At 43.7% G+C, this 27,351-nt stretch overlaps 1 protein-coding gene across 1 annotated transcript in view; it reads right to left on the bottom strand.

Annotated features, from left to right (window-relative positions):
* LOC126198523 (lipase 3-like) overlaps positions 1–27,351 on the bottom strand; it is a 202,319-nt gene that overhangs the window by 61,793 nt on the left and 113,175 nt on the right. Inside the window, exon 4 of the mRNA XM_049934912.1 lies at positions 15,002–15,245. Coding sequence (XP_049790869.1) covers positions 15,002–15,245 — 244 coding nt within the window. The remainder of the gene's footprint in view (positions 1–15,001; positions 15,246–27,351) is intronic.

Genomic DNA, 27,351 nt, shown 5'->3' with positions numbered 1-27,351 from the left:
CTGTTGCAGCTCGTATGACTGAGTCTCACGTGTCTAACGCATACTTTAGAATTTAAGAGGAGCGTTCAATAAGTAATGCAACACATTTCTTTCTGAAAGCAGGATGCTTTTATTCAGGATTCCAAAACATCATATTATTCACCACTCTTTTCGCTACAAAATCATATTTTGCAGCGTAATATCGGTACAGTGCAACGGCCTTGCGGCACCTTACTGGGAGGCTCTGTATGCCCGCGTGGTAAACTCTACTGCTTGACGTCGGAGCCAACGCTTTGCCGCGTCAATAAACGGCCTATCATCCGCGTGCTGCTTCCCGCGGAGTGTATCCTTCATTGGCGAAACAGACGGAAGTCGAAAGGTGCGAGATCCGAGCTGTTGGGAGGACGAGAAAGAACAGTCCAATGAAGTTTTGTGAACTCCTCTCTGGTGCGCAGTCCTGTATGGGGCCTTTCATTGTCACGGAGAGATTCGTTCGCATTTTTGTGAAAACGAACACACTGAAGTCGTTTCTTCAGATTCCTGAGCGTAGCTGTGTGCGCCCGGCCGGCACGGGTGACAACGGACAGGTTTGCAAGACTTCGACAGCGCCTCGCCCAACGACTCACCGTGCTTTTGTTCACTGCCAGGTCTCCGTAGGCATTCTGCAAGGGCTTGTGTGTGTGTGCAATGCTCTGGTTTCCCGCTGCAAGGGCTTGTGTGTGTGTGCAATGCTCTGGTTTCCCGCCAAAAGAAACCAATAACAGCTCTGTGCTTGCAACGCACTTCCCTTACAGACGCCATTTTGGAGGTTTCGTATAGTGCCGCCTGTAATGGTTCTTTATTTACGTGGCCATTACGCTACTCCAACCCCAGTTCTCGATACCAGTAATATCGTACTACTTTTCTGCGAAGTAACAGACATACAGTCCTGGAAATTGAAATAAGAACACCGTGAATTCATTGTCCCAGGAAGGGGAAACTTTATTGACACATTCCTGGGGTCAGATACATCACATGATCACACTGACAGAACCACAGGCTCATAGACACAGGCAACAGAGCATGCACAATGTCGGCACTAGTACAGTGTATATCCACCTTTCGCAGCAATGCAGGCTGCTATTCTCCCATGGAGACGATCGTAGAGATGCTGGATGTAGTCCTGTGGAACGGCTTGCCATGCCATTTCCACCTGGCACCTCAGTTGGACCAGCGTTCGTGCTGGACGTGCAGACCGCGTGAGACGACGCTTCATCCAGTCCCAAACATGCTCAATGGGGGACAGATCCGGAGATCTTGCTGGCCAGGGTAGTTGACTTACACCTTCTAGAGCACGTTGGGTGGCACGGGATACATGCGGACGTACATTGTCCTGTTGGAACAGCAAGTTCCCTTGCCGGTCTAGGAATGGTAGACCGATGGGTTCGATGACGGTTTGGATGTACCGTGCACTATTCAGTGTCCCCTCGACGATCACCAGTGGTGTACGGCCAGTGTAGGAGATCGCTCCCCACATCATGATGCCGGGTGTTGGCCCTGTGTGCCTCGGTCGTATGCAGTCCTGATTGTGGCGCTCACCTGCACGGCGCCAAACACGCATACGACAATCATTGGCACCACGGCAGAAGCGACTCTCATCGCTGAAGACGACACGTCTCCATTCGTCCCTCCATTCACGCCTGTCGCGACACCACTGGAGGCGGGCTGCACAATGTTGGGGCGTGAGCGGAAGACGGCCTAACGGTGTGCGGGACCGTAGCCCAGCTTCATGGAGACGGTTGCGAATGGTCCTCGCCGATACCCCAGGAGCAACAGTGTCCCTAATTTGCTGGGAAGTGGCGGTGCGGTCCCCTACGGCACTGCGTAGGATCCTACGGTCTTGGCGTGCATCCGTGCGTCGCTGCGGTCCGGTCCCAGGTCGACGGGCACGTGCACCTTCCGCCGACCACTGGCGACAACATCGATGTACTGTGGAGACCTCACGCCCCACGTGTTGAGCAATTCGGCGGTACGTCCACCCGGCCTCCCGCATGCCCACTATACGCCCTCGCTCAAAGTCCGTCAACTGCACATACGGTTTACGTCCACGCTGTCGCGGCATGCTACCAGTGTTAAAGACTGCGATGGAGCTCCGTATGCCACGGCAAACTGGCTGACACTGACGGCGGCGGTGCACAAATGCTGCTCAGCTAGCGCCATTCGACGGCCAACACCGCGGTTCCTGGTGTGTCCGCTGTGCCGTGCGTGTGATCTTTGCTTGTACAGCCCTCTCGCAGTGTCCGGAGCAAGTATGGTGGGTCTGACACACCGGTGTCAATGTGTTCTTTTTTCCATTTCCAGGAGTGTATTTTTGTGACGTTATTCACATTTGGTTTTATTAATGTATAGGTACTCCGATGTATCGATATATTACAGTGATATGGTTCTTGTGTGTATTCATTTCTGTGAGACTGTCATATTCTTTGACTCACTTGTAACCGTTTTGGCGCAAATGCGCACAGAGCAGTCTTTGTTTCACTTTGCAGAAGTTAAGTTGTTGTTATTTCGCTTTGTAAAAGAACAGTCAAGTCTTGTGTTTGGTTAAAGTGGAAATTAAAGATTTGAAGATTGATACAAAACTGTTTCTTGATGATGTGACAATTAAGAAGAAGTACATGTGAATTTACAAGAAGTTTAATAAAAATGTGGATCGTGAACACCAAGTCAAAAATTATTTGTACCATACCATTGTTCTGATGTGGCATTGTTTGATCATTAATAATTTCCTGAAAAACACATTTGTTAGGTCATCAAATATTGCTAAAATACAGATTTGGACAATATGATCCATAACCGACGAAATCTACGTGGGAATCCATTCAAGATAAGTGCCAAAATTAATGACTTATTTACACTGACTTCGTTATTTCCATTCTAACGATACCATCCACATTCAATAACTTTGTTGTTGCCCGATAAAGCGAACATATGCTGCGTGAGCAACATTATTAATCTGATTTCTAACCTACTTTGCAAGTGGTGGTATTGTTAGACGCCACCTATCGGAACATCGTGAAACCATACAAGCTGAAGGGGGAATATTCCATGACAACAAATTTCGCACTTTTTAAGCGAAACTGGCCGAGAAAAAAAGGTGTTGCGTTACTCACTGAACGCCCCTCGTAGGACAATCAAGATTTTTAATTTCTGCTAGGCGCCAAATATAAGGTTGAAATGGAGGGCATGTCCAGGATTTTTCGGACGTTGTGCGTCAGTATAATTCCCTTCCTCCCCTTACACACGTCTCTTCTGAAGAATTCCTATAGGCACCGCCTAAAAATGGCTCGTTCACGTGTTTTAACTCCATCGATAGGTTAAAACTGTCACATACAGTCCTCGTCCCGCACTGCAGTATTGTAAGAACCGAATTTAGTATCTGACAGCGGTCCAGGTTTCCCGCCCGGCCGGCCGGGGTATTGATCTCGACGCGCTCCAGGGGTACACGCCCGTCTGTCCAGGCAGCACGACCTCTGGCGGCGACGTGAAGGGCACAAGCAGTGTGCGCGGTGGGCGGGAACGCTGGCGCGATACCGCCAATAAATATCGCGGCCGACAGTGCTGTTTACATTCAGTATTAATAAAAATGGAAATTGTTACACCAGGAATCAGTAGTCATTTATTATCAAAGCTTGTGGAGATGTTCAACACATGGAACATGTTAAACGATCAAACTTTCATTCCATTCGAAGGTGATGTTCATCATCAACAATTCTAGATATGACCAGTGAGGTCAGATCCAGTTTGCAGAAAATCGGGAGTAAAGAACTGTCATACGAAGTAGTCTTTTACGGCCGGTATTTACGATACTGTCGATGTCTGATTTATGGGTATGAGGCCTTTGTCCAAGCCATGACGTCACGAACAGCCCATTGCGTGGATACATTTGCACCTGCCCATGTAGTTTTATGCAATTGTTGATTCTATAACTGGCCTTAAAAAACCATGCACGAGATTTTTTTTATTATCTCGATAGCTGCACGAAAACCGTTAATCCTATAGAAAATATGAACAGATTTTTTTTTTGTAAGACATTTAATGTAGTTAAATTTTGTATTTGGATACGTTTTCACTAGAGGCAGTAGTTATCGAGTTAATCAAGAAAAACGTAAAAAAGTTACCGCCAAACGTAGCTCCACTCCCACACTCAGCCCCTACCGGTAAGGATTTCTAGTATGTATTTCTGGATATTATGATCAAATGTGGCATTGCATTCGCCGAAGAATTCCCGTACAGAACATGGGTGGTGGCTAGATACGTTTCTAACGGTATAATTTTGCGGAAGCACAATAGTTTTTGTTTCTCTCTTATTCTACTTAATGATGTTTGATTGTTAGTACCATGGATAATGATGAATCACCTAAAACTTGCACCGCAGATATTGCGGAAATGGAAAGTACTAATTATGTGCGGTTTTCACAGAATGGATTGGCAGTTAGGGTTGGTATTGTTAGCCAATAAATAGATTCTAATAATACTTAGAAAGTGTATTCACTGTGCCAACGTAACACCTTTTTAAACCCAACATTAACAAGCTAAAAGTAGGATAAACTAGAATGTCAGTGATGTTTGTTGCAAGATTCTAGTGCGAGTCGTTTACGAGATACCGTACTTAGAGAAGTTCTCACACCGACACTTGTACAAAACGTGTGGTAGCACAAAACAAGTGCATACACTATGTGGATATCTGACCAGTATGGAGGTAATTGAGCATTGTAAGTTGTGCCCAAAATGACCACCGACAGCGGAAATACTCGCTTCCAGTCTGGTATGGAACTATTGCTAGCATTTCAGCATAGATGTCCGAGCAGGCTGCAGCAACACGTCGTTGCATATCATCGGATGCAGTTGGCATGTCCTTGTAGGCAATGTCTTTCAGCTTTCCCAACAGAAAAAATTCCACAGGCGTTAAATCCGGGGAACGGCCGGCCAAGGTACAGGTCCTCTGCGCCCAATCCAACGATTTGGAAACCATTCGTGAAGACATGCTGTAGTACTTTGTGCACTACGGACTGGACAGCCATCATGTTGGTACCACAGGTTCCTCCTGGTCTGCAGAGGAACGTCCTCTAGCATCCGTGGAAGACGGTCTCTTACGAGGCTGCGATACTTGTGCGTGTTCAGAATCCGTCTATGAAACACGGGCCTATGAGCTTTACCTGGCAAAGCCAACAGTGATAGTCAACAAAGAGGGAGACGTGATAGGGGTGGAACCTCTGTCGGTGGAGAATGCATGGAGATTTACCTGACTCATGTCACTTCCTCGTGCGGTTGCGTGGGAGCTAACGTGCGGATCAACCGCAACAGCAGCAAGAACTTTAATTTCCCCCTCTCCTGTCGTCACTTGTTTGCTTCTGTTACGTTGTCCAGGTGTTATACTATCACTTTCACATGACTGGTTGAAGGAGTTGAAAAATAATTATTGAGATGGTTGACGTCTATTGGGACATCTTGTCGGATATACCGTACGAGAACGAACTGCATTCTTCTTACACTCTCCAAACACCATCAGCCTGTCGGTTTGTTCTTCATTGGTAAATCAAATTGTCCACTCACGACGTACTGGTTGGATTGTCGCACACTGCTCTCAAGCAACACGCGAGCACGCTGTAAGGAAGCAACAGCGTCTTACATACCAACTACATAGGCTGAATAGCTCAAAGAAGTGTCGGTGTGGAAACTTTTCACAATACGATATGTCGTAAACGGCTCTCACAAGAACCATGCATCAAACACCATTGACGTTCTAATTTACCCTACTTTTAGTAAGTTAGTGTCAATAGGCATTGATCCATTTAAAAAAGTATACGCTCGTACAAAAATACACTGTCTAAGTATTATTGGAATCCGCTTATTGGCTAACAATATGAGCCCTTGACTACCAATCGATTCTGTGAAAACCACACATCGACAGCACTTTTCATTTCCGCAATATCTGCGGCGCAAGTCTTAGGTGATTCACCCTACATGTGGACTGAACATGGCGTATTGCACATTTAACCAACATCAAACAGAAATGTTCACTCGAAGACATGACTCATGTATGTCACTGTTGTTTACAATTTGCGCTAACAAGGGGAGGCCGCCAATTGTGAAATTCAGATTCGATTCATACTGCGCATTATAAATGCTCATGGCCAGAGGTGTAATGTGGCAAAGCACAAAGATGCACTTCTCAGCCGTTGTCGAGAAAATCGACAGTTAAAAGAAACCGTTGCCGTGAAATACTCTCTACGATCAATAATCTTTCACAGCGTCGTGGCGCAGCGGTACGCTCTCGGGTTCGTAATCCGAAGGTCGCCAGATCGAATCTCGCGCCATGCAACCTTTTTTTTTTTAGTATTTGTTTTTTGTAATTCAAATATATATATATATATATATATATATATATATATATATATATATATATATATATATATATAATTCCCGGCAATCAGTTGCAACAATTATGCATATAATAAGTTGTTGAAAGTCGTTTGTCGTGGAAAAACTGGCGACTTCGAACATCATTATGTTTTCCGAAAACAAAGTTGTATTTCACAAATGTTATTAATTGTTCTTCATAATGTTAACCACGTATAGTTAACGGAAGACGTAGAAACGGTATTCCGAAACGAATACGTATAGCGTAAGTCAAACGTTCGAATTAGAATAGAGACTCCACGAACACAAATTTGCTGCGGAAGGTATGAAATATAAACTCCGTTACTCGCTCGTTACACTTGAAGGACAGATGTTGAATGGGCCGAAACGAGCCGCCGCATAACTGTGTAGTTGCCTGCTAACTTCAAAAGAAGGTAGATGCGGTCCCTAGCGCAACTTATAACATCGTCGAAAATCAGTGCGGACGGGAGAGCTTTGGTACACCCTGTTAAACAACGGAAAAATGGAGGCGGTACAATTGGAGAGCGATCCGCTTTCACCAACATGCATAAGCAATTCATTAATAGTTATATATATATATATATATATATATATATATATATATATATATATATATATATATATATATGAATTACAAAAAACTAATAATAAAAAAATGTTGCATTGCTCGAGATTCGATCCGGCGACCTTCGGATTACGAACCCGAGCGCTTACCGCTGCGCCACGACGCTGTAGAAAATTATTAGTCGTAGAGAGTATTTCACCGCAACGGTTTCTTTTAACTGTCGATTTTCTCGACAACGGCTGAGAAGTGCATCTTGGTGCTTTGCCACATTACACCTCTGGCCATGAGCTTTTATTATGCGCAGTATGAATCGAATCTGAATTTCACAATTGGCGGCCTCCCCTTGTAAGACATTTACTTTAATATTACACGTATTTATTCTGATTTCAAACATTTATTTGCTCGCGAAAAGAATGGTGTTGAATCGTTGCTGCCACATATGCAATTCGAAATTAGTTCATTAATATGCAGACGCAATGTGGGGATACTTTCTATGACTGTATATGCAAACATTTGTGACAAAAAAATGTTCAAAACTGCTGAGGTCATCGGTCCCTAGACTTACACACTTATCCTAAAAACAACACACACACCCGTGCCCGAAGGAGGACGCGAACCTCCGGCGGGAGCGACCGCACAATCCGTGATATGGGGTTTCAAAACGCGCAGCCACTCCTCGCAGCATTTGTTGGACAAATGCTTAAAAAAATTCTGTAGTGTAGGAGTGTGTTGGAAATCAGTCTGTTGAATGTATATACAATTCGAGAAATTTTCATCTGCAAATTAAACTGGCTCATTATATTCGGATTATGTATTGTGCTTATTATATAGCAGCTTCCTATGGTGTGGGGAATGAGTAGATGTGATTAATATTTTATATATGGTGTCTGTTCTTTCGGGCATATACGAGGGTCACTCCAAAAGAAATGCACACTATTTTTGTAAAAATACAGTTTTCATTCTGCATGTGTGAAAGTTTTACAGTGTGTAGATACATCCTTCCTGTTTGTTTTCAAACTTAGTTCAACCTGTTCCCGTGAGTGGCGCCGTCACAGCATGTCTTCAAGATGGCTGCTACACTTGACGTTCGTCAGAAGCAACGTGCTGTCATAGAATTCCTGTGCTGTGAAAACAAGACAGTGGGAAACATCCACAAGAGGTTGAAAAAGGTGTATGGAGATGCTGCTGTCGATCGGAGTACAGTTAGTCGGTGGACAAGCAGGTTACGCGATGAAAGAGGCCACGGCAATATTGAGGATTGCCCTCGCAGTGGCAGGCCTCGTACTGCACACACTCCAGACAATGTGCAGAGAGTTAACGAATTGGTGACTGCTGACAGACGCGTCACAGCGAACGAATTGTCACGCTACGTAGGGATAGGGGAAGGAAGTGTTTGCAGAATACTAAAAGTGTTCGCGTTAAAAAGAAGTTAGTGCCAGGTGGGTTCCCAGGATGTTGACAGTGGCTCACAAAGAAACAAGAAAAATGGTATGCAGCGAACTTTTGGAACAGTACGCAAATGGTGGAGATGACTTTCTTGGAAGAATTGTGACAGGTGATGAAACATGGCTCTATCATTTTTCACCAGAGACGAAGAGGCAATCAGTGGAGTGGCATCATGCAAATTCACCCAAGAAAAAAAATTCAAAACCACACCTTCTGCTGGAAAAGTTATGGCTACAGTGTTTTTCGATTCCGAAGGCCTCTTGCTTGTGGACATCATGCCAAGTGGAACCACCATAAATTCTGATGCATATGTGATGACACTGAAGAAACTTCAAGCTCGACTGAGTCGTGTTGGACTACATCGGCAAAAGCAGGATGTTTTACTGTTGCACGACAATGCACGGTCACATGTCAGTCAAAAAACCATGGAAGCGATCACGAAACTCGGATGGAGAACACATCTCTTTCGGAAACTGAAAGACTCCCTTCGTGGAACAAGGTTTGAAGATGATGACTCCCTTGTGCACGCAGCCAAACAGTGGCTCCAACAGGTTGGTCCAGAATTTTACCATGTGGGTATACAGCCGCTGGTTCCAAGATGGCGTAAGGCAGTTGAGAGGGATGCAAATTATGTGGAGAAATGAAAATATTGTTCCTAAAGGATGTATCTACAAACTGTAAAACTTTCAAACATGTAGAATAAAAGACGGATTTTTTAAAAAAATAGTGTGCATTTCTTTTGGAGTGACCCTTGTATAATTAAGGCGAGGCTGGCCAGTGATGCCTTGAGTGTAGATGCACACCACTCTCGAGCTCTTACGGGAATTGACGAAATGTCGTGAGCAATGAGGATAATGAGCAGGGAGACTGCGCTAATAGTGTGTGGATAAGTTGAGACTTTGCGCAAAAAAATTAAAGGATCACTTTTTCGAAACTCCATAATTGTCACCTATTCCGAGGAATAAGTTTGAAATTTGTCTCAAGGACGCCTACAACCTTCCTCTGCAATAGCGCAGGAGGTCGGCACCCTGCGACGTCACCCTAGGGCTCGGCTACGCATGAAGCAGCAAAATGTCGACACATCCAAATAAAAAAGGGCCACAACTCGGAAGTTCATGTGAGATGTAGAGTTAATTAATGATATCACATTGGCACCTAATTTTATCACAATTCGGCCCAACTCCACCGTGGTCAGACGCCGTGTTACCCACATTTCACCCCTTCTTCTGAGGCAATGCGATGGAGGTCAGAACCGCGACACCCAGCGTTGAGGTGACGCGGTGTTCATGCGGGTGGCCGTGTGAAACATTTCATATGCACCGCTGCTCAGGAGTGACACCAAAAGCATCAGGGGGTGGCCCAAAAAGTGTCACTGAGACTACCGCTTCCCTTGGAGTGTTGATTCTCAAACATTTCGTGGTCAAAAATGACATTTCGCAAAACGGGGAGTAGCAGGACAACGTTCCCCACTGCTGCCACCCCCTGGGCGTTTCAGCCGTATGCTAAGGACCTGGTGGCGCTGCGAACCCACCGAACGTGATCTGACCTCTTTTGAGTGGAGTGCGCCCACAATTTTTTTTCTCCGATATACAGGGTGGAGCCACTAGAGGGTGTTCAAAAGCATTTGACAAAATTTGAACGTGATCAGTAGTAGCAATGGGCGTTTATGCTTTTCAGCGCTCCTGTGTAGCATCCTCCTGTGGCGTGATCATCGCGGCTGCTGCAGTAAGATGTGCCTGACAAACGAAACTCCCCATTGCATCCCCGACGAATGTAGTGGTCAGATGGCCCTGTGGATAGCTTGTCAAAACTGAACACAGATCAAGCATGAAAACAGGAAGAAGCTCTACTCAATAGGAAAAAAAAAATGAAATAGAAACAGTGAACGGCCCAAGCTTAACAAATGCAGCATTGAGCGAGTGTCCACAGCCGCGGCGTCATGGCAAAGTGGTCACGGTGTTGGACTGTGAAGCGGACGAGTCGTGTTCTAAACTCACTCGTGCCATTTATTTATTTTTCACCACATTATGAACTGTCCGCCCGGTCATTGATATGTTTGTTCTCCTTCTGTAGTCTTGACAGTTGTCATATTATATGCTGCTTACAGAATATAAGTGATTACCGTCGTAAGTAAAAGTGATAAATAGTGAGAGCAGGCGAGATACCACATAGACGTCTCACAGAAATGAAAACATCAATGAAATGGGTGTGAACTATTTTACAAAGAAGGAATTCAAGAGTCAAAACTTCCAAAACGGAACGTACCATCAAAAACGTTAAAAACACATGTTTTGACAGAGCACAGAGAAACCGTGCTATTGTGAAACTGTTGCGTTCATTTGTTACAGCTTATGTGAGAAACTGTTTTGTTTTCATCATTTCCTTGGGAGTGATCACATTCACATACGGGCAAGGAGGCATACGTCACTCACTTACCAGGCATACAAATTAGGTGGTCAGTAAGATTCCTTTTGTATGACACAAGCACCGTCCCTAATGCCGTGTATGACGCGCCAGACGTGTTTTCCGGTGGAGGGTTCGGTTGACTTGTCGCCTTGTCATCAAACGTTTTGCGGTTGCCATTCGAAAGCCACTTCCATTTGGCTGCTAATAGAGTAGTTGTGCAGAGTCAGTGTCATTATAGGTCCCTTCTTTACACCTCGCTGTTGCAAATGGACGTTACTCCACAACATAGACATAAATTTGAATGCAACGAACAGCGAGGGAAAAAAAGGCTTATTGATACGAGGGTGGTTTGAACACGATTCGCCTGCTTGGTGGTTCAACAGCGTGACCTCTTAATCACGACGCCGTTGCTCATTGAGGACGCTGTGTATTGCACTTCTTGTCCTTGGACCGTTCAGTGTTTCTATTCTGCTTTCTTTTTTTCACAGTTCAGTACGCTTTCTTACTGTTTTCATGCCTGATCTGTGTTCGGGTTTTGACTGGCTGTCAATATGGTGTGATGGGAAGTTTCCCTAGTGGGTAAAACGGCAAAGCGTCCGTCTAAAACTCCTCCAGTTCGGCCACGCGCCTTTGTTGAACACATTACAAATGTACGAGGGCTATTCCGAAAGTAAGGTCCGATCGGTCACGAAATGGAAACGACTATGAAAATCCGATAAAGCTTTGCACAGATGTGTTGGGTAGTGTCTCTAGTATAACCCCAGTTAGCATCACGTCGCTCTTCTCATTTCTGAGCTCGCAGTGAGTGCGTAAAGATGTCTAGAAAATAGTGTCTGCCGCCAAGTACGGGGGCCTGGTGAGAAATTTCCCCTGAAGCTATGCAGCTAACATTACATAACTGTCGTGCTGTTTCGTCTTCAAGACAATTCTCAGCCGCATTCTGCAGGGGCAATGAAGATGCTCCTGCATCGTTTTCAAATGGAAATGTGAGATTACCCACAATACAGCCCGTAATTGTCTCCCTCTGAGTTTCAGCTCAGGTCACATGAACCGCTGGTTATGAAGACAACATTTCGGCACAAGACAACGAGCCGTAGGCCAGCGTAGAGAATTGGCGGAGAGCACTGGCGGCTGCCTTCTATAGCGAGGGTATGGGAAAGTTGGTACAACGCTACGATACACGTCTAAGTCGGGTCGGCGACTATGGAGATAAGTAGCTGCAAGGTGTATCTAACTGTTGCAAATAAAACAGTTTTGATTTTTACCGTGGTTTCCATTTCGCGACCTATCGGACCTTACTTTCGGAATAGCCCTCGTACCTATAAGAAACTACGACAAACATTCAGGGTATTGGCTGCTCTAGCACCTGAGCGTTAGGCAACCCCTTCGACACTCATTACGTGGGGTTTCCATAACTTGAGGTGGAAGAGCAGCCTCGAGACTGAATTGGCGTCGAAGTTTCTGACAGTTACATTTTCAAACAGCTAAACAAAAGTGCATGGGTGGCACTGAGGTTGTTGCCAAACTGGAGGAGCCTTAGAGGAAACTTTTGCCATTTTGTTCACGCACACGTTAATGGAGCAGCCTGTCATGATCACGCCACAGGAAGATGCAAAACAGGAGCACTGAAAAAGCATAAACCCTCTTTGCTACTCAGGATCACGTCAACATTTCGCTGAACGGTTTTGGACGGTGTTTAGTGGTTCCACCCCGCATACTGGAACAAAAATTGCTGGCGCATTACGCTCCAAAAAGGTCAGATCACGTTCAATATGGTTGCATCCTGACGATGTTTCTAGCGTAGAGCTGAAACGCCCAGGAGGTGGCAGCACTGTCGAACGTTGTCGAGAACGTCGTATTGTTGACCATCGCACTGCGAACTGTAGTTTTCGATCGCGAAATGTGTGGGAATCAACGTCCCAGGGAAAGCCTTTATGGCGTACTCTGAGGCCTTTTCGTGTCGATTGCGAGCGGCGGTGCATATGAAATGTTTTTCTCGGCCACCCATAAGAGAAACTTGATTTCGATGCCGGGTGTCGCGGTTCTGCTCTCCATCGAAAAGGCGTCAAAAAAAGGGGAGAACTGTGGGTAATAGGAGATATGACGAGCTTGCTATCGTGTGACAAGTGCACAGTGGCTTTGGCAGAATTATAGTAAAAATTTGGTGCCAATGTCATGTCATTCACCCGCCTTATAGTTCATATGAACCTCTGGGCTGTGCCCTTTTCGTAGCAGCATCTTACTGTTTGAAGCGTCGCAGAGCCCATGAGCAATGTACCAGGGCGCCAGCCTTTTGCACCTTTACAGGGGAAGGTTGTAGACATCTTTGAGCCAAATTTCAAACTTACGTTTCGTACTGAAAGACAATTACAGGGTTTCGAAAAAGTGTTCCTTTAATTTTGTTGCACAGATTAGGTAACGAATCCTTATTCGTATGATAGCTATGAAAGGTGTGTGTACAAGGCACGTTACTTTTACTCGGACCTGTCTATACGGCTACGTAATGACGTTCGCAATCTGCAAGGAGCTTGCGTCGCCCGAAAGCCGAGCGACTTTGGAGGTAACGTACGTTGTTGACGAAAATTATGCCCAGTGCATCTGATACTACACTACAGACCACTGAAACTGCTATACCATGAAGATGACGTGCCACAGACGGGAAATTTAACGGACAGGAAGAAGATGCTGTGATATGCAAATGATTAGCTTTTCAGAGCATTCACACAAGGTTGGCGCCGGTGGCGGAACCTACAACGTGGTGACACGAGGAAAGTTTCCAACCGATTGCTCATACTCAAACAGCAGTTGACCGGCGTTGGCTGGTGAAACGTTGTTGTGATGCCTCGTGTAAGGAGGAGAAATGCGTACCGTCACGTTTCCGACTTTGACAACGATCGGATTGTAGCCTATCGCGATTGCGGTTTATCGTAACCCGACATTGCTACTCGCGTTGGACGAGATCCAATGACTGTTAGCAGAATTCGGAATCGGTGGGTTCAGGAGGGTAATACGGAACGCCGTACTGGATCCCAACGGCCTCGTATCACTAACAGCCGAGATGACAGGCATCTTATCCGCATGGCTGTAACAGATCGTGCAGCCACGTCTCGATCCCTGAGTCAACAGATGGGGACGTTTGAAAGACAACAACCATATGCGCGAACAGTTCGACGATGTTTGCAGCAGCTTGGACTATCAGTTCGGAGACCATGGCTGCGGTTACCCTTGACGCTGCATCACAGACAGGAGCGCCTGCGATGGTGTACTCAACGACGAACCTTGGTGCACGAATGGCAAAACGTCATTTTTTGGGATGAAACCAGGTTCTGTGTTACAGCATCATGATGGTCGCATCCGTGTTTGGCGACATCGCGGTGAACGCACATTGGAAGCGTGTATTCGTCATCGCCATACTGGCGTATTACCCGGCGTGTTGCCATTGGTTACACTTGTCGGTCACCTCTTGTCGCACTGACGGCACTTTGAACAATGGACGTTACATTTCAGATGTGTTACGACCCGTGGCTCCACCCTTCATTCGATACCTGCGAAATCCTACATTTCAGCAGGATAATGCACGACCGGAGGTCCTGTACGGGCCTTTCTGGATACAGAAAATATTCGTCTGCTGCCCTGGCCAGCACATTCTCCAGATCTCTCACCAATTGAAATGTCTGGTCAATGGTGGCCGAGCAACTGGCTCGTCACAATACGCCAGTCACTACTCTTGAAGAACTGTGGTATCGTGTAGAAGCTGCATTGGTTACACGTCTCGGTCACGTCTTGTTCCCACTGTCGGCACTTTGAACAGTGGACGTTACATTTCACATGTGTTACGAACCGTGGCTCTACCCTTCATTCGATCCCTGCGATGGTGTACTCAACGACGAACGTGGGTGCACGAATGCCAAAACGTCATTTTTTCGGATGAATCGAGGTTTATGTCTTACAGCATCATGATGGTCGCATCGGTGTTTGACGACGTCGCGGTCAACGCAGCATCTATGCACCCAAATAGCGTGAAAAGTAATCACCTGTCAGTTCTAGTATAATATATTTGTCCAATGAACACCTGTTTATCATCTGCATTTCTTCTTGGAGTAGCAATTGTAATGGCCAGTAGTGTACTACGTTCTGAAGGCAGTGGCTGTGGCGCTGCTTGTGGCCAGGCACGTGTGGACTCACCGTGAGGTCGCTGGCGGCCGGCGCGAAGTAGCGGATGGGGCTCTTGACGCGGCGCATGTAGGCGACGGGCGCCAGGCTGAACATGGCGCGCACCTTCTCGTTCATGTCGGGCCGCTCGGAGCCCATCACGTAGAACATGGTGGTGCCCATGGAGTGGCCCACGTAGAACACCTGCGGGCAGCCCGTCTCGCGCAGCACGTGCTCGATCACGGCCGGCACGTCGTACACGCCCATCTCGTGCCAGCTGCGACAACACAACGCCAGCTCACAGCGCCGCACTGTGCGCCGCCAAAAGTAGCCGCTCTGGCAGACTACCTCTTCCAGGGGTAGCGGTCTCCGACACATGTTGTCGACAGCGAAAGCTCCCGCCCAACTCTACCATCTTATATGTTTCCGAAACGAAACAAAATGTGAAAAATGCAATTATTCGAGGATGCACCTGTCTGAAGGGGACCCGCCAGGTTAGCCGAGAGCGCAGAAAAGATGCATTGCTCAGGGAGGCAGCATGAAAAGAAAGTTCATAGTTTCTTATTGAACTGGTCAAAGGAGAGTGGAGAGCCATTGCCAAAACAGTTTAAAGATGGCCAACCACAGAAAAGCGTTCCAGATGTTCCATTCTGTGAAGTATGTAATGTTGCCCTTACGTCAACTGCACATGCGGAGCAGCACTACATGGCACGCAATCACTGAAGAGCACTTGCAGGCCATGCTGCAGCGAAAACAAAGGTAGAACAGTGTGCAGTTCCTGCTAATAATCAGACGGGAACATTTGGGATTGGTACACAGTTTCAGCCATGGTCAAATGCAGATCCACTAACGCTTAAAGCACCTGAACCAGATTCACCAATTCAGAAAACCAAGAAGTTTTTCTGTGAACTTTGTAAAGTGGCCACCACTTCACAAGACCAGTTGGATATGCACTTACGGGGTGCGAAACACAGAAAAGCCGAACTTGCAAATAAACAGAGATCAACTGTGACAAGTACAACTCCACAGGCTACTCAGTCAGATTCAATTCTTGCAAGTGTGATACAGAATGAAGATGGCACACAGAGATTGGTGGGAAAAAACTATTCTATTTATAGAACACCATCTGGTTATTATTATTGCCAGCCATGTAATTTAACATTAAACTCTGAAGCACAGTTCATTCAGCATTGTGAAAGTAAGAAACACAAGGTTAAAACAGCAACAGTGAAAAAGCCTGTTGGCAGCCCTTTGAAAGCTGGCAATGTTGTTGCCTAATTTAGTGTTACATATGGTTATGCATGTTATTTTTTGTTTATCTCCACCCGTTACTCAGAAGTAGGCTCAGATTTTGCACTTTTAAAAGTCTGAGTTTTTGACAAAGTACAAAACAAAATGAGTTAAACAGGTTTTTCTTCCAAACAAGATAGTAAGAAAAACATAAGGTAACAGGATTATTACTACAGTGTGTTATATCACTTGCATCCAGTTGAAACAGGAGTGGAAAACATTTCTGTATACAGTAGTACTCATTTTATATTTATTACAGGGTATGAAACGTAACAGTTTCTTGATACATGAAAATGCTGAGCTTTACCTTGAAGTGCGCAGACTGCGTCAGAAACTTGAGGGGAGGGGGGGGGGGAAGAGCGCTAATGCGCTGCTTCCTGTACTCGGGTAGGCGCACCGGCCCCAGATCGAATCCGCCCGGCGGCTTAACGACGGAGGCCGGTGTGCCGGCCAGCTTGGATGTGGTTTTTAGGCGGTTTTCCACATCCCACTAGGTGAATACCAGGCTGGTCCTCACATGCCGCCTCAGTTACACGGCTCGCAGACATCTGAACACATTCACACTATTCCATGAATCACACTAGACACAGACAGTTGGGGTACACTAATTCCATCCCCCGGGAGGGGGGGGGGGTATGGGGTGGCGGCAGGAAGGGCATCCGGCCACCCCTTAAATTAACCTTGCCAAATCCGATTAACCATGCCGACCCTGCGTCATTGCGGGAAACAGGCACAAGCAAAAGAAAGAAAGAAAGAAAGAAAGCACCTGTCTGAAGGGCTCACACAATGGCAAGGTATATACAATCCATAAATGTAAACAAACATCACTTTAAACACGAAGTTACGTTTTTTTAAACGGTACATCTAAGTTTTTTACAGACCTGGAAACTAGAGGTACTATTAGCAACAGCATAATTGTTTTCACTTTTCCAAGCGTCATACCTTCTGAAATGCGTCGACTTTAAAGGATAGCAACGGCACCACACTTTCTGGCGTAATGCGCAGAGCAAATGTCTACAGTAGTGGTTCCCAACAGGTGGTCCGTGGACCCCCAGGGGCCCGCAAGCTATGCCATAGGAGTCCGCAAGATGCTATTAGAATAAAAAATATATTAAATATATTTCGTATGATAACAGATTTTTTGTTTTGGCCATATCCTGCATGAGCAGTTTTAAGCTCAATGTATTTTCAATAATGAATACGTCAATGTTTTTTCTAAGTACTAAAAATAGAAAACGTATAAAAAGACTCTTAATTTGGCTTTTTTAGGTGCTTGATACTGTAATATGACAAGGTACCAATCATGCTTGATGAGGGGGTCCTCGAGAAAATTTTGTTGGGAACCTTTGGTCTACAGCATGCTTCAGGACAGTACAGGCAACCCGCATTACGGCATCACACGATTATGGCGAAAACTGTGGCACCACTTACATTCTTTAAAATCTACATATTCCAGACGGTATAAGCTTTTGAGCGGTGAAACCAATTCGGCTATCACTAACTGTACCTCTAGTTTTCAATTCACTGGAAAAAAACGTACAATGTGCTATTTAAAAATAAAACGTAACTTTGTGTTGAAAGTGGTTTGTTTACGTGTACTATTCATGCCCATTGTGTGAGTCCTGACGTAGGTGCATCACTGGCCAGTTACAATTTTCACATTTTGTTTCATTTCGAAAATATATATGGTGGCGAAGCTATGTGGGACATACTGCGTATTCATTAATGCAAGACCGCTTCAGTTGCTGATATCTACTATTTTCAAGTCCACGATTGACCTCAGCCTTCACATTCAGCCTGTCTTCAAGGGGATCTGAAACTACCAGTCTTAAGATATAATGGATCTAAAAATACTGTCGTTATAGCTTGTAACAAAGGACGCTTACATACGTACACCATAAGTTAAAATATATATATTACACTGTGCTATTGTGAATCAACTTCTGGCTTTTCTCAGACGACGTCTGAAAGCCACAGATCAAGGCAGTACAATAGAAGCGGTATTTCTTGACTCCAGAAAAGCATTTGAATAAAAAGTACCACGCTTACACTTGTTATCGAATGTAAGCTCTAATGGGGCATCAAACGACATTTGTGACTGGACTGAGGATTTCTTGGTGGAGAGGACGCAGCATCCTACTCGTCTTTTGGATGAAAAGACATCGACAGATGTAGTAGTAACTTCAGGTGAGCCCTAGAAAAGTGTTTTCGGGCCTTTGCTATTCACGTTGCATACACTCTAAGAAAAAAGACGAAAAAAAGCGAAGAAATTATCGTAACGGTATGGAAATCGGTAGATGTGATGTGCAGACAAACCAATGATTGCAATTTCAGAAAAATTGGATGATATATTCTAGTGAAGAAGCTACACCAATTGAGCAAGTCAGTAACGCGTTACTCCACCTCCAGCCCTTATGCAAGCAGTTATCGTGCCGAATTCTGTCCAAGCGGCGTGTTATATAGTCAAAATCTCGAGATGACTGGTGGGCCCTGTCCATAATGCTTCAAACGTTCTCCGCTGGGGAGGTATCCGGCGTTCTTGTTGGCAAAGGCAGGGTTTGGGAAGCACAAGGACAACCAGCAGAAACTCTCGCGGTGTACGGGTGGGCATTATCTTGCTGAAATGTATGGCCAGGAGGGCTTGCCATGAAGGGTAACAAAACGAAACGTAGAATATCGTCGATGTACAGCTGCGCTGTAACAATGCCGCGGTTGACAACCAAAGGCGTCCTGCTATGAAAATAAATGGCAGCCCAGACCATCACTCCTGGTTGGTGGGCTGTTTTGCAGGCGACAGTCAGGCTGGTATCCCACGTCCCCAAACACGTCTTGGCAGGTCGTCGGGGCTCAGTTCGGAGCGGGACTCATCACTGGAGACAATTCTACTCCAGTCAATGAGATTCTAGGCCGAAGAGACATCTCAGCACTGGGGTACCAGCCCAACAGCACAGGAGTCATGGTCGTGGCTGCCATTTCTTTCCATAGCACGAGCCCTTACGTTATCATCCAATGCAGCCTTCAGCACAGCGACACGCCCCGTTCTTTCTGCCCTTCAAGACAAGCCAGCCTGGGCTTACATTTCACCAAGATAATGCCCACCCGCAGACGGCGAAAGTTTTTTTCTTTTGCTTTTGTTTGTGCTTGACAAACTCTAATTTGTACAGCCAGGTCGCCGGATCTCTCCCAATTTGGGAACGTTTGGAGCATTATGGACAGGGTCCTCCAACAATCTCGTCAATTTGAGGATATAACGTGCCAATTGGACAGAATTTGGCATGATACCCCACAGGAGAATGACCAGCAACTATATCAATGAATGCTAAGCCGATTAACTGCTTCCTTAACGGCCAGAGGTGGATCAACGTGTTATTGACTTGCTTTATTTGTGAAACTCTTTCTCTTGAATAAATCATACAATTTTTCTGTGATTGTAATCATTTGTTTGTCTGTTCATGTACATGTACATGTACATGTACATCATATTTACAGATTTCCGTCTGGTTCGGATAATTCTGTCATGGTATGTTGATTTTTTTTGTCTTAGAGTGTAAATACGGGCTATTTTGTGTGTTTCGTTGACGTGTTTCTTCCATGTAGTTAGTCCGTTTTATTTTTCGCTCCTTACATAAACATGGGTCGGGAAAAACTTTTTTTCCATGTTACAGCTCATTTTCTACTACACTTCATGATGACGTCAATGATGGGGAACACTCGGAAACGGAACTTACCAGTATTACGTGAAACGTTTCCTTACATGATATTTTCGAAATGTCTTCTTCGTTACAGTATGAAACACTTTCCTAAGTGATGTGTTTTGAACGCCTTCCGTTAGCAGTGGTACCTGCAGTGAATCCCTGATGTGCTGATGTATCTCTGGAGAATGGGGTTATCAACAAATATTTTCTTTCAAAATTTTGGCCGGCACTGTTTGTGGCTGTTTGTTATAGTCTTACGTTCTTCCACCCAGGTTAAAGAGAGAAACTTACCATACCTTCTTAGAGTAAACTGCACCTGTTCTGCTAGAACAAGTGCGTTTACGAGTGCGACAAAGGTCGTATTTCATGCACGGTGGAGCTCCTCCTCAGTTCATTGTTAATATTCGTAGGCTTCCAAATAACAGATTCTCTGATACGTAGAGCTGGAAGAATGCGATAGCCTCAACGTTCTTCGGACCTAAATCCACCAGACTTTTATTTGTGACGGTATTTGAAAGTTTTTGTGTACAGAACCACCGTACGAGAGGTACAGAATCTTCTTGTCCGCATTGTGAAAGGCTGTGAAACAATACACAATTCTCCAGTGATTCATCAGTGCATCAGGGATTCAATGCGACAGCGGGTTGATGCAAGTATCCCTTCTAACAGAGGGCATTCAAAACATTTCACTTAGGAAGGTGTTACGGAGAGGGTTTGTTGAACATTTTACGTCAGAAAGCGTTTCATGTAAAGCTGGTACGTTCAATTTCTGTATGTTCCCCATCATTTATGTCATCATGAAGGGAAGTAGAAAATGAGCTTTAACATAGAAATAAAGCGTATCCGGATCCATGTCCGCATAATATATCTCCTTCCTCTATGTGGGGAGAATGTTTCCTGAAAGTTCGGTCATTGCTTTTTGATACACCCTGTATGTTTTGTTGTGGCTAAGCAAGTCAGACTAATAATCTTCTGAAACTTCAGCCACACTTCTTTGTTATATCATGTACATTTTGTCGTGGCTAAGCTTGCAAAGTTGGTAATCTCCCTGCATTTCTACAATCGAATGCGCAAATCATACATGTTGTTGGCCGAAGGTCACAGGGCACAAGAAAGTGTAATGGGTTGATAGCCCTTGACTCCCGTGTTTTTGATGGTAAAGCAACGCTGCCGACATCAATATAGAATTTGTGGACTACAGAGAGAGCCAAACAGACTTATAGAGTAATATTCTTGCTTAGTTCGGCCTGTGTATGGTGTCTCAAGTGAAAATGGCATTGTTTAGAAGCTAATAACGGCGGGACTACCAGGCACATTAAAGCCAGTTCGAATGCTAGAGTGCAACGGTCCAGTTACGTGCGTTTCCTTATTCCCCACTAAAATTTTTATTTCAGATGTGAGAGGGTGATGGATTTTTAAACTGTTGCTGAATAATGGGAGAAGGACGACATGTGGGAAAACCATTTCTTTAATCATTTTCGAAACAAATTCTTTCACGTAATCTACAAGGACATTCGAGCCATCACCCAGCTTCGCGTTCCGGGCGGGTGAATGCGGCGGAGTCGTTTAACAGTGATCTAAGAGGCAACGGCGTCCACAACTAGACTCTGTCACGGAAAACAGTCTTTGCATTGTACTCGTTCTAGACAGACGTGTTTACAGTTACGCCAGGATAGGGGTACTGCAGTTATTTTTAATATTTTTAAAGAGTTAGGCAGCTTAATACTTATAGGTGCATTGCCTGTCATGTGATTCAAAGAATATATTAGTAATTATAAATAAAATAGACTTTGCCTCCAGGATGGTTTCATAACTTTTTCTATTACGTGATAGATTTCGGAACTTCCATTCTCATCTTCAGATGCATCTGTGCATTTAATAAAAATTTTGCCAAAAGTACGTTACATCAGTGCTTTTACAAGATGACAGTATTTTTCACTAAGTATATGTTATTACAGGGTGTTTCAAAAATGACCGGTATATTTGAAACGGCAATAAAAACTAAACGAGCAGCGATAGAAATACACCGTTTGTTGCAGTATGCTTGGGACAACAGTACATTTTCAGGCAGACAAACTTTCGAAATTACAGTAGTTACAATTTTCAACAACAGATGGCGCTGCGGTCTGGGAAACTCTATAGTACGATATTTTCCACATATCCACCATGCGTAGCAATAATATGGCGTAGTCTCTGAATGAAATTACCCGAAACCTTTGACAACGTGTCTGGCGGAATGGCTTCACATGCAGATGAGATGTACTGCTTCAGCTGTTCAATTGTTTCTGGATTCTGGCGGTACACCTGGTCTTTCAAGTGTCCCCACAGAAAGAAGTCACAGGGGTTCATGTCTGGTGAATAGGGAGGCCAATCCACGCCGCCTCCTGTATGTTTCGGATAGCCCAAAGCAATCACACGATCATCGAAATATTCATTCAGGAAATTAAAGACGTCGGCCGTGCGATGTGGCCGGGCACCATCTTGCATAAACCACGAGGTGTTCGCAGTGTCGTCTAAGGCAGTTTGTACCGCCACAAATTCACGAAGAATGTCCAGATAGCGTGATGCAGTAATCGTTTCGGATCTGAAAAATGGGCCAATGATTCCTTTGGAAGAAATGGCGGCCCAGACCAGTACTTTTTGAGGATGCAGGGACGATGGGACTGCAACATGGGGCTTTTCGGTTCCCCATATGCGCCAGTTCTGTTTATTGACGAAGCCGTCCAGGTAAAAATATGCTTCGTCAGTAAACCAAATGCTGCCCAAATGCATATCGCCGTCATCAATCCTGTGCACTATATCGTTAGCGAATGTCTCTCGTGCAGCAATGGTAGCGGCGCTGAGGGGTTGCCGCGTTTGAATTTTGTATGGATAGAGGTGTAAACTCTGGCGCATGAGACGATACGTGGACGTTGGCGGCATTTGGACCGCAGCTGCAACACGGCGAACGGAAACCCGAGGCCGCTGTTGGATCACCTGCTGCACTAGCTGCGCGTTGCCCTCTGTGGTTGCCGTACGCGGTCGCCCTACCTTTCCAGCACGTTCATCCGTCACGTTCCCAGTCCGTTGAAATTTTGTCAAACAGATCCTTTATTGTATCGCTTTTCGGTCCTTTGGTTACATTAAACCTCCGTTGAAAACTTCGTCTTGTTGCAACAACACTGTGTTCTAGGCGGTGGAATTCCAACACCAGAAAAATCCTCTGTTCTAAGGAATAAACCATGTTGTCTACAGCACACTTGCACGTTGTGAACAGCACACGCTTACAGCAGAAAGACGACGTACAGAATGGCGCACCCACAGACTGCGTTGTCTTCTATATCTTTCACATCACTTGCAGCGCCATCTGTTGTTGAAAATTGTAACTACTGTAATTGCGAAAGTTTGTCCGCCTGAAAATGTACTGTTGTCCCAAGCATGTTGCAACAAACGGTGTATTTCTATCGCTGCTCGTTTAGTTTTTATTGCCGTTTCAAATATACCGGTCATTTTTGAAACACCCTGTAGTTGTCAAGTCTCCCGGACACAAAATTAGGGTAAATTTCGTACGTGTAAGTTGTAAGTCAGAATACACGTGGAACAACAATTACTCATAGTCCAGACGAAATAATAAGCGAATAATATTTTCGGCTATGGGACGTTGAGGCCATTACAAATTATTGGTAATCAGTTTACAGTTGGATTGCAACTTATTGTGGAAGTGTCTAACTAATCCCCACACATGTATGTCGTCGACAAGGAACAATTATACTGATCATAACTGAACATTAATCTAAAACGATGCTGAGGTAATGAAAAACTATTTTATACTCCGTGGGATACATAGTCAAAGCATGAAATTAGGCGAATAATCGCCCGTATGATCGTCATACTATAAAACAGAAGTTGCTAAAATCGCTACAGTTATCTTCTTTGACCCATGGTATAGTAATGAGAATTTACAGAATGAAGTATTAATACGATCAGTAATTTCTACTTCACATGTTAACCATCGCAATGTAATGCTGGCAGCTAACATTTCGTTTACTAGGAAGGAATAGTCACAGCGGAAATATCATCTTTAAAAACTTGAAACTTTTTTAAATTGAAAATCAGTACGATAAAACTGAGTGAACGTTATTCTGGAAGAGTAACTAGACAAAAATGCTGTTCTGTGCCCCCTGGGTCACGTAGTCATATGCCGAAAACTAGTTTTTCATTATATCTTAGTATATTTTTGGATTAATATTCATTCTTGTTCAGTACAGAGGTTTTTGTCTACGCCATAAATGCCTATTGCTTGTTAGACACTCCTGGTATAACTGCTTTTAATTCAAAATTAGTCGTTTAATATTTGGTTTGGGTATGTTTACCGTAAGTTCATCACTAAGAAAAGGACAATGTATATAAATAAACACTTTATCGATAAAATAAAACACGTAATAGTGCCCTAAGCTAAAATCAGTGACTTTCCGTGTTATTTTAAGATAAAATATGCAGTACCTTGAAAGTTAATTCATCACTACAATTATCTCATTACTGTCTTATTCACTTTTATGACACGAATATCTGTAGGATGGAGGAATCTCTCTTAACAGATTTTTGTTTCCTGAATATTTATAAAATCTCAGGCAGTTAAAGTATTTGGGACCAGGGTGCTTTTACAAAGAAAGATACGTTCTGTGTTAGCATTATGACTACTGGTAAATTTTCAACAGTTCAGAATACCAAAGAACACTAGATGCCTCATTGAATATACACACCACAAATCAGTTGTTGACTGATTTTGTTTCCTTTGATAGTCCTTCAAAAATTTTATAAAATTACAAAACTGATCGAAGCACGATGCACCAGTAACAGTTACATTTGTCTGTTCATTGACATACGTGATACAGGTTTCAACATCCTCCCAAATAGGAATTCGTGAGATCGGCATCCACTTGAATGGCCTGAGCTCTTGAACTATACATGTCATCTCTTTGCCAAAACTGTCACATTCCTGTAAGTGATCTTCTTCCCTTTTATTTGTAAGAATTACCTTTATTTTTATAAAACAGAAATAGATTCAGATAGAGAATTAGATTCTTTCTCCAAGTTCGGAATATTATTGTTGAAAACTGACATCACTGTGTGAACAATCAACAACCTAGCTTCCCTTAGTTTTAAAAAAGTAGAAGCTTGAGTAAGAAAAGTAAGATTTAAATGCTGGAAACATATCAATCAACCTTTCATTGCAGGGAAATTGACAAAACCATCTAGTTTTTGTATGGTATAACAAATGATAGTATCTAACGTCCGCAAAATCACTGTATGTACAGTATAAATGGAAAAGTAGGTGAATAATTTCAAAACATTTTAATCAATATCAGTGTTCAACCTGGAATCAAAAAACCATGTTGCCCACACGTACTTTCCTACCTATTCTGAATTCAATAACTTTTTATGTGGCTGAATACATTGTTCCCAGCAGCCCCTCCGATTCCACTGTAATTAGTGATAGTATTATCACGAGCAAGATGGACAATTTTCTTTACTGTACCAAGTGTTTGTAATGTATCCTTTATATATGCGGCTGTTGTGTCTCATTATTCATTAAGCCTGAATTTCATTTCATTCAGTTTCATGTTGAACCCATGTACTTTGCTTTTAAAGTGTTGTATTAGAATATGGAACACTTTCGTAGTGCCATGGTTGCTCCTATGTCTCTATTGAATGTGGTGGTAAAATAAATTTAACAGTGTGATTCTTGAGTTTCTCCCGGCGTATTTGATAATCAAAATATCCACGGGTGTACTGCCGGTCTACGTTGGACACTGTAGACCGGCAGTACACCCGTGGATATTTTGATTAAATTTAACAGTATTTTCAGCTTTGGTGTGAGTACACGAAACTGCTTAGCAGTGATATAGTTTTTGTACAGAACTGTGTGTAATTTACTCGTGCAGCCCATTGACTTTAAGCTATAATAGTGACGAACTTGATGAAAAGCCAGATATTTTCAGCTGGATATACTAAACCATTCTCTTTGCTTTGATATGGAAGTTCGAAAGTTGAGCTTGCACTCTGCAAATGTATCTTGTGTTTAGAATTGCTTTCAAGTGCGTCTGTAGCCAATGAACTTCAAAATAACGCGAGGTTATTAAACTTTATAATTATAAATACCTATCTGGATTAATATGGTCCAATTTCATCCCTTATGATACTTACATGACTTACCTTTATTAGCAATTGATCTGCTTCTTCCAGCAGGATAAATCGAAGTCACCTCGTGTTCATTTCTTCCTCTTTTGAATGATTTGTGTTTCCCCATAAGCACATCATTAAACACTGACTCTTTTTGGCATTCTGTATTTAAGTTTTTAATTTAATACAAAAGACACATCACTATATCAAATAAACAACAAAACCTCAACCTCTATCTTCAAGGTTAGCAGAAGCTATACCAAAGAACATAATGAGGAAAACAGAACATACCGGTTGAATAAAGGATAAACAACTTCCTAATAATGTCGCCTATGACACAAAAATAAACTTACAAAATCAAATATACATTATTTTCAAAATTAATGCACTTGCATTTATTTACGATTAATTACAGCGATTAATTACAGAGTATGTATAGTAACCATAGGTTTGGGCTGAGTAGTTGTAACTCCATGTACATTCTGAGTCAACATTACTGTAAAGTGACCTTGTGTCCCAGAGGCTTGACGATTTTTCTGTTATGTTGTATTTGGGTTCATGTAAGGTAGTCTTTGTAAAATTTTTTCTACGTGCACAGGTGGATTTGAAGATGGAAGTCCCTCCCCTCTCCCAACCTCACCCCCCCCCCCAAAAAAAATTTGTGAAAATTTCCTGCAGCCAGAGACTACTTAATTTTTAATTATTTATCATATACGGCTGCGTCCCCAATATGCACTCCGATGGATAGTTAAAAAAAGTATATTATGTTCTGACTTAGTGAACAATGGTTTAAATTGCTGTAGTTTAAAAGAAAAACGACTTTTGCACGCTGCACACTAACTTTTATATGTAATATTTCAGGACACCTACCCTGTAAACGAGGCGAGGTGTGCCTGAGAGCACAGATATAAAAAAAAGAGTAAATTGCAGCGTCCAATAGGCATTTTTGTTTTAAACTACTGGAATTTATATACAGCTGTCGCGAAAATGGCCGCGACAAGAAATAATTGTTTAACCTTACGCAGTAAACCGTAATGAGAGAATTACCATCTCATTTTGACTAATTTAGCACAGTGTGCAGTTTCTTAATTACTGAGTGGAGCTGAGACAAGTATTATTCTTTGACTTATCGTAGACGTAGCGGCGGAACATTTCACAGCAGTGAGATGATTATTACACTGGTAAATTAATTTTACCACGAGATTTGTCATTATCGCCTTATTGCAGTGGTTCACT

This window comes from Schistocerca nitens, chromosome 8, assembly GCF_023898315.1.
Source record: "Schistocerca nitens isolate TAMUIC-IGC-003100 chromosome 8, iqSchNite1.1, whole genome shotgun sequence".
Taxonomy (NCBI): domain Eukaryota; kingdom Metazoa; phylum Arthropoda; class Insecta; order Orthoptera; family Acrididae; genus Schistocerca; species Schistocerca nitens.
This window is presented reverse-complemented; position numbering and strand designations above follow the sequence as displayed.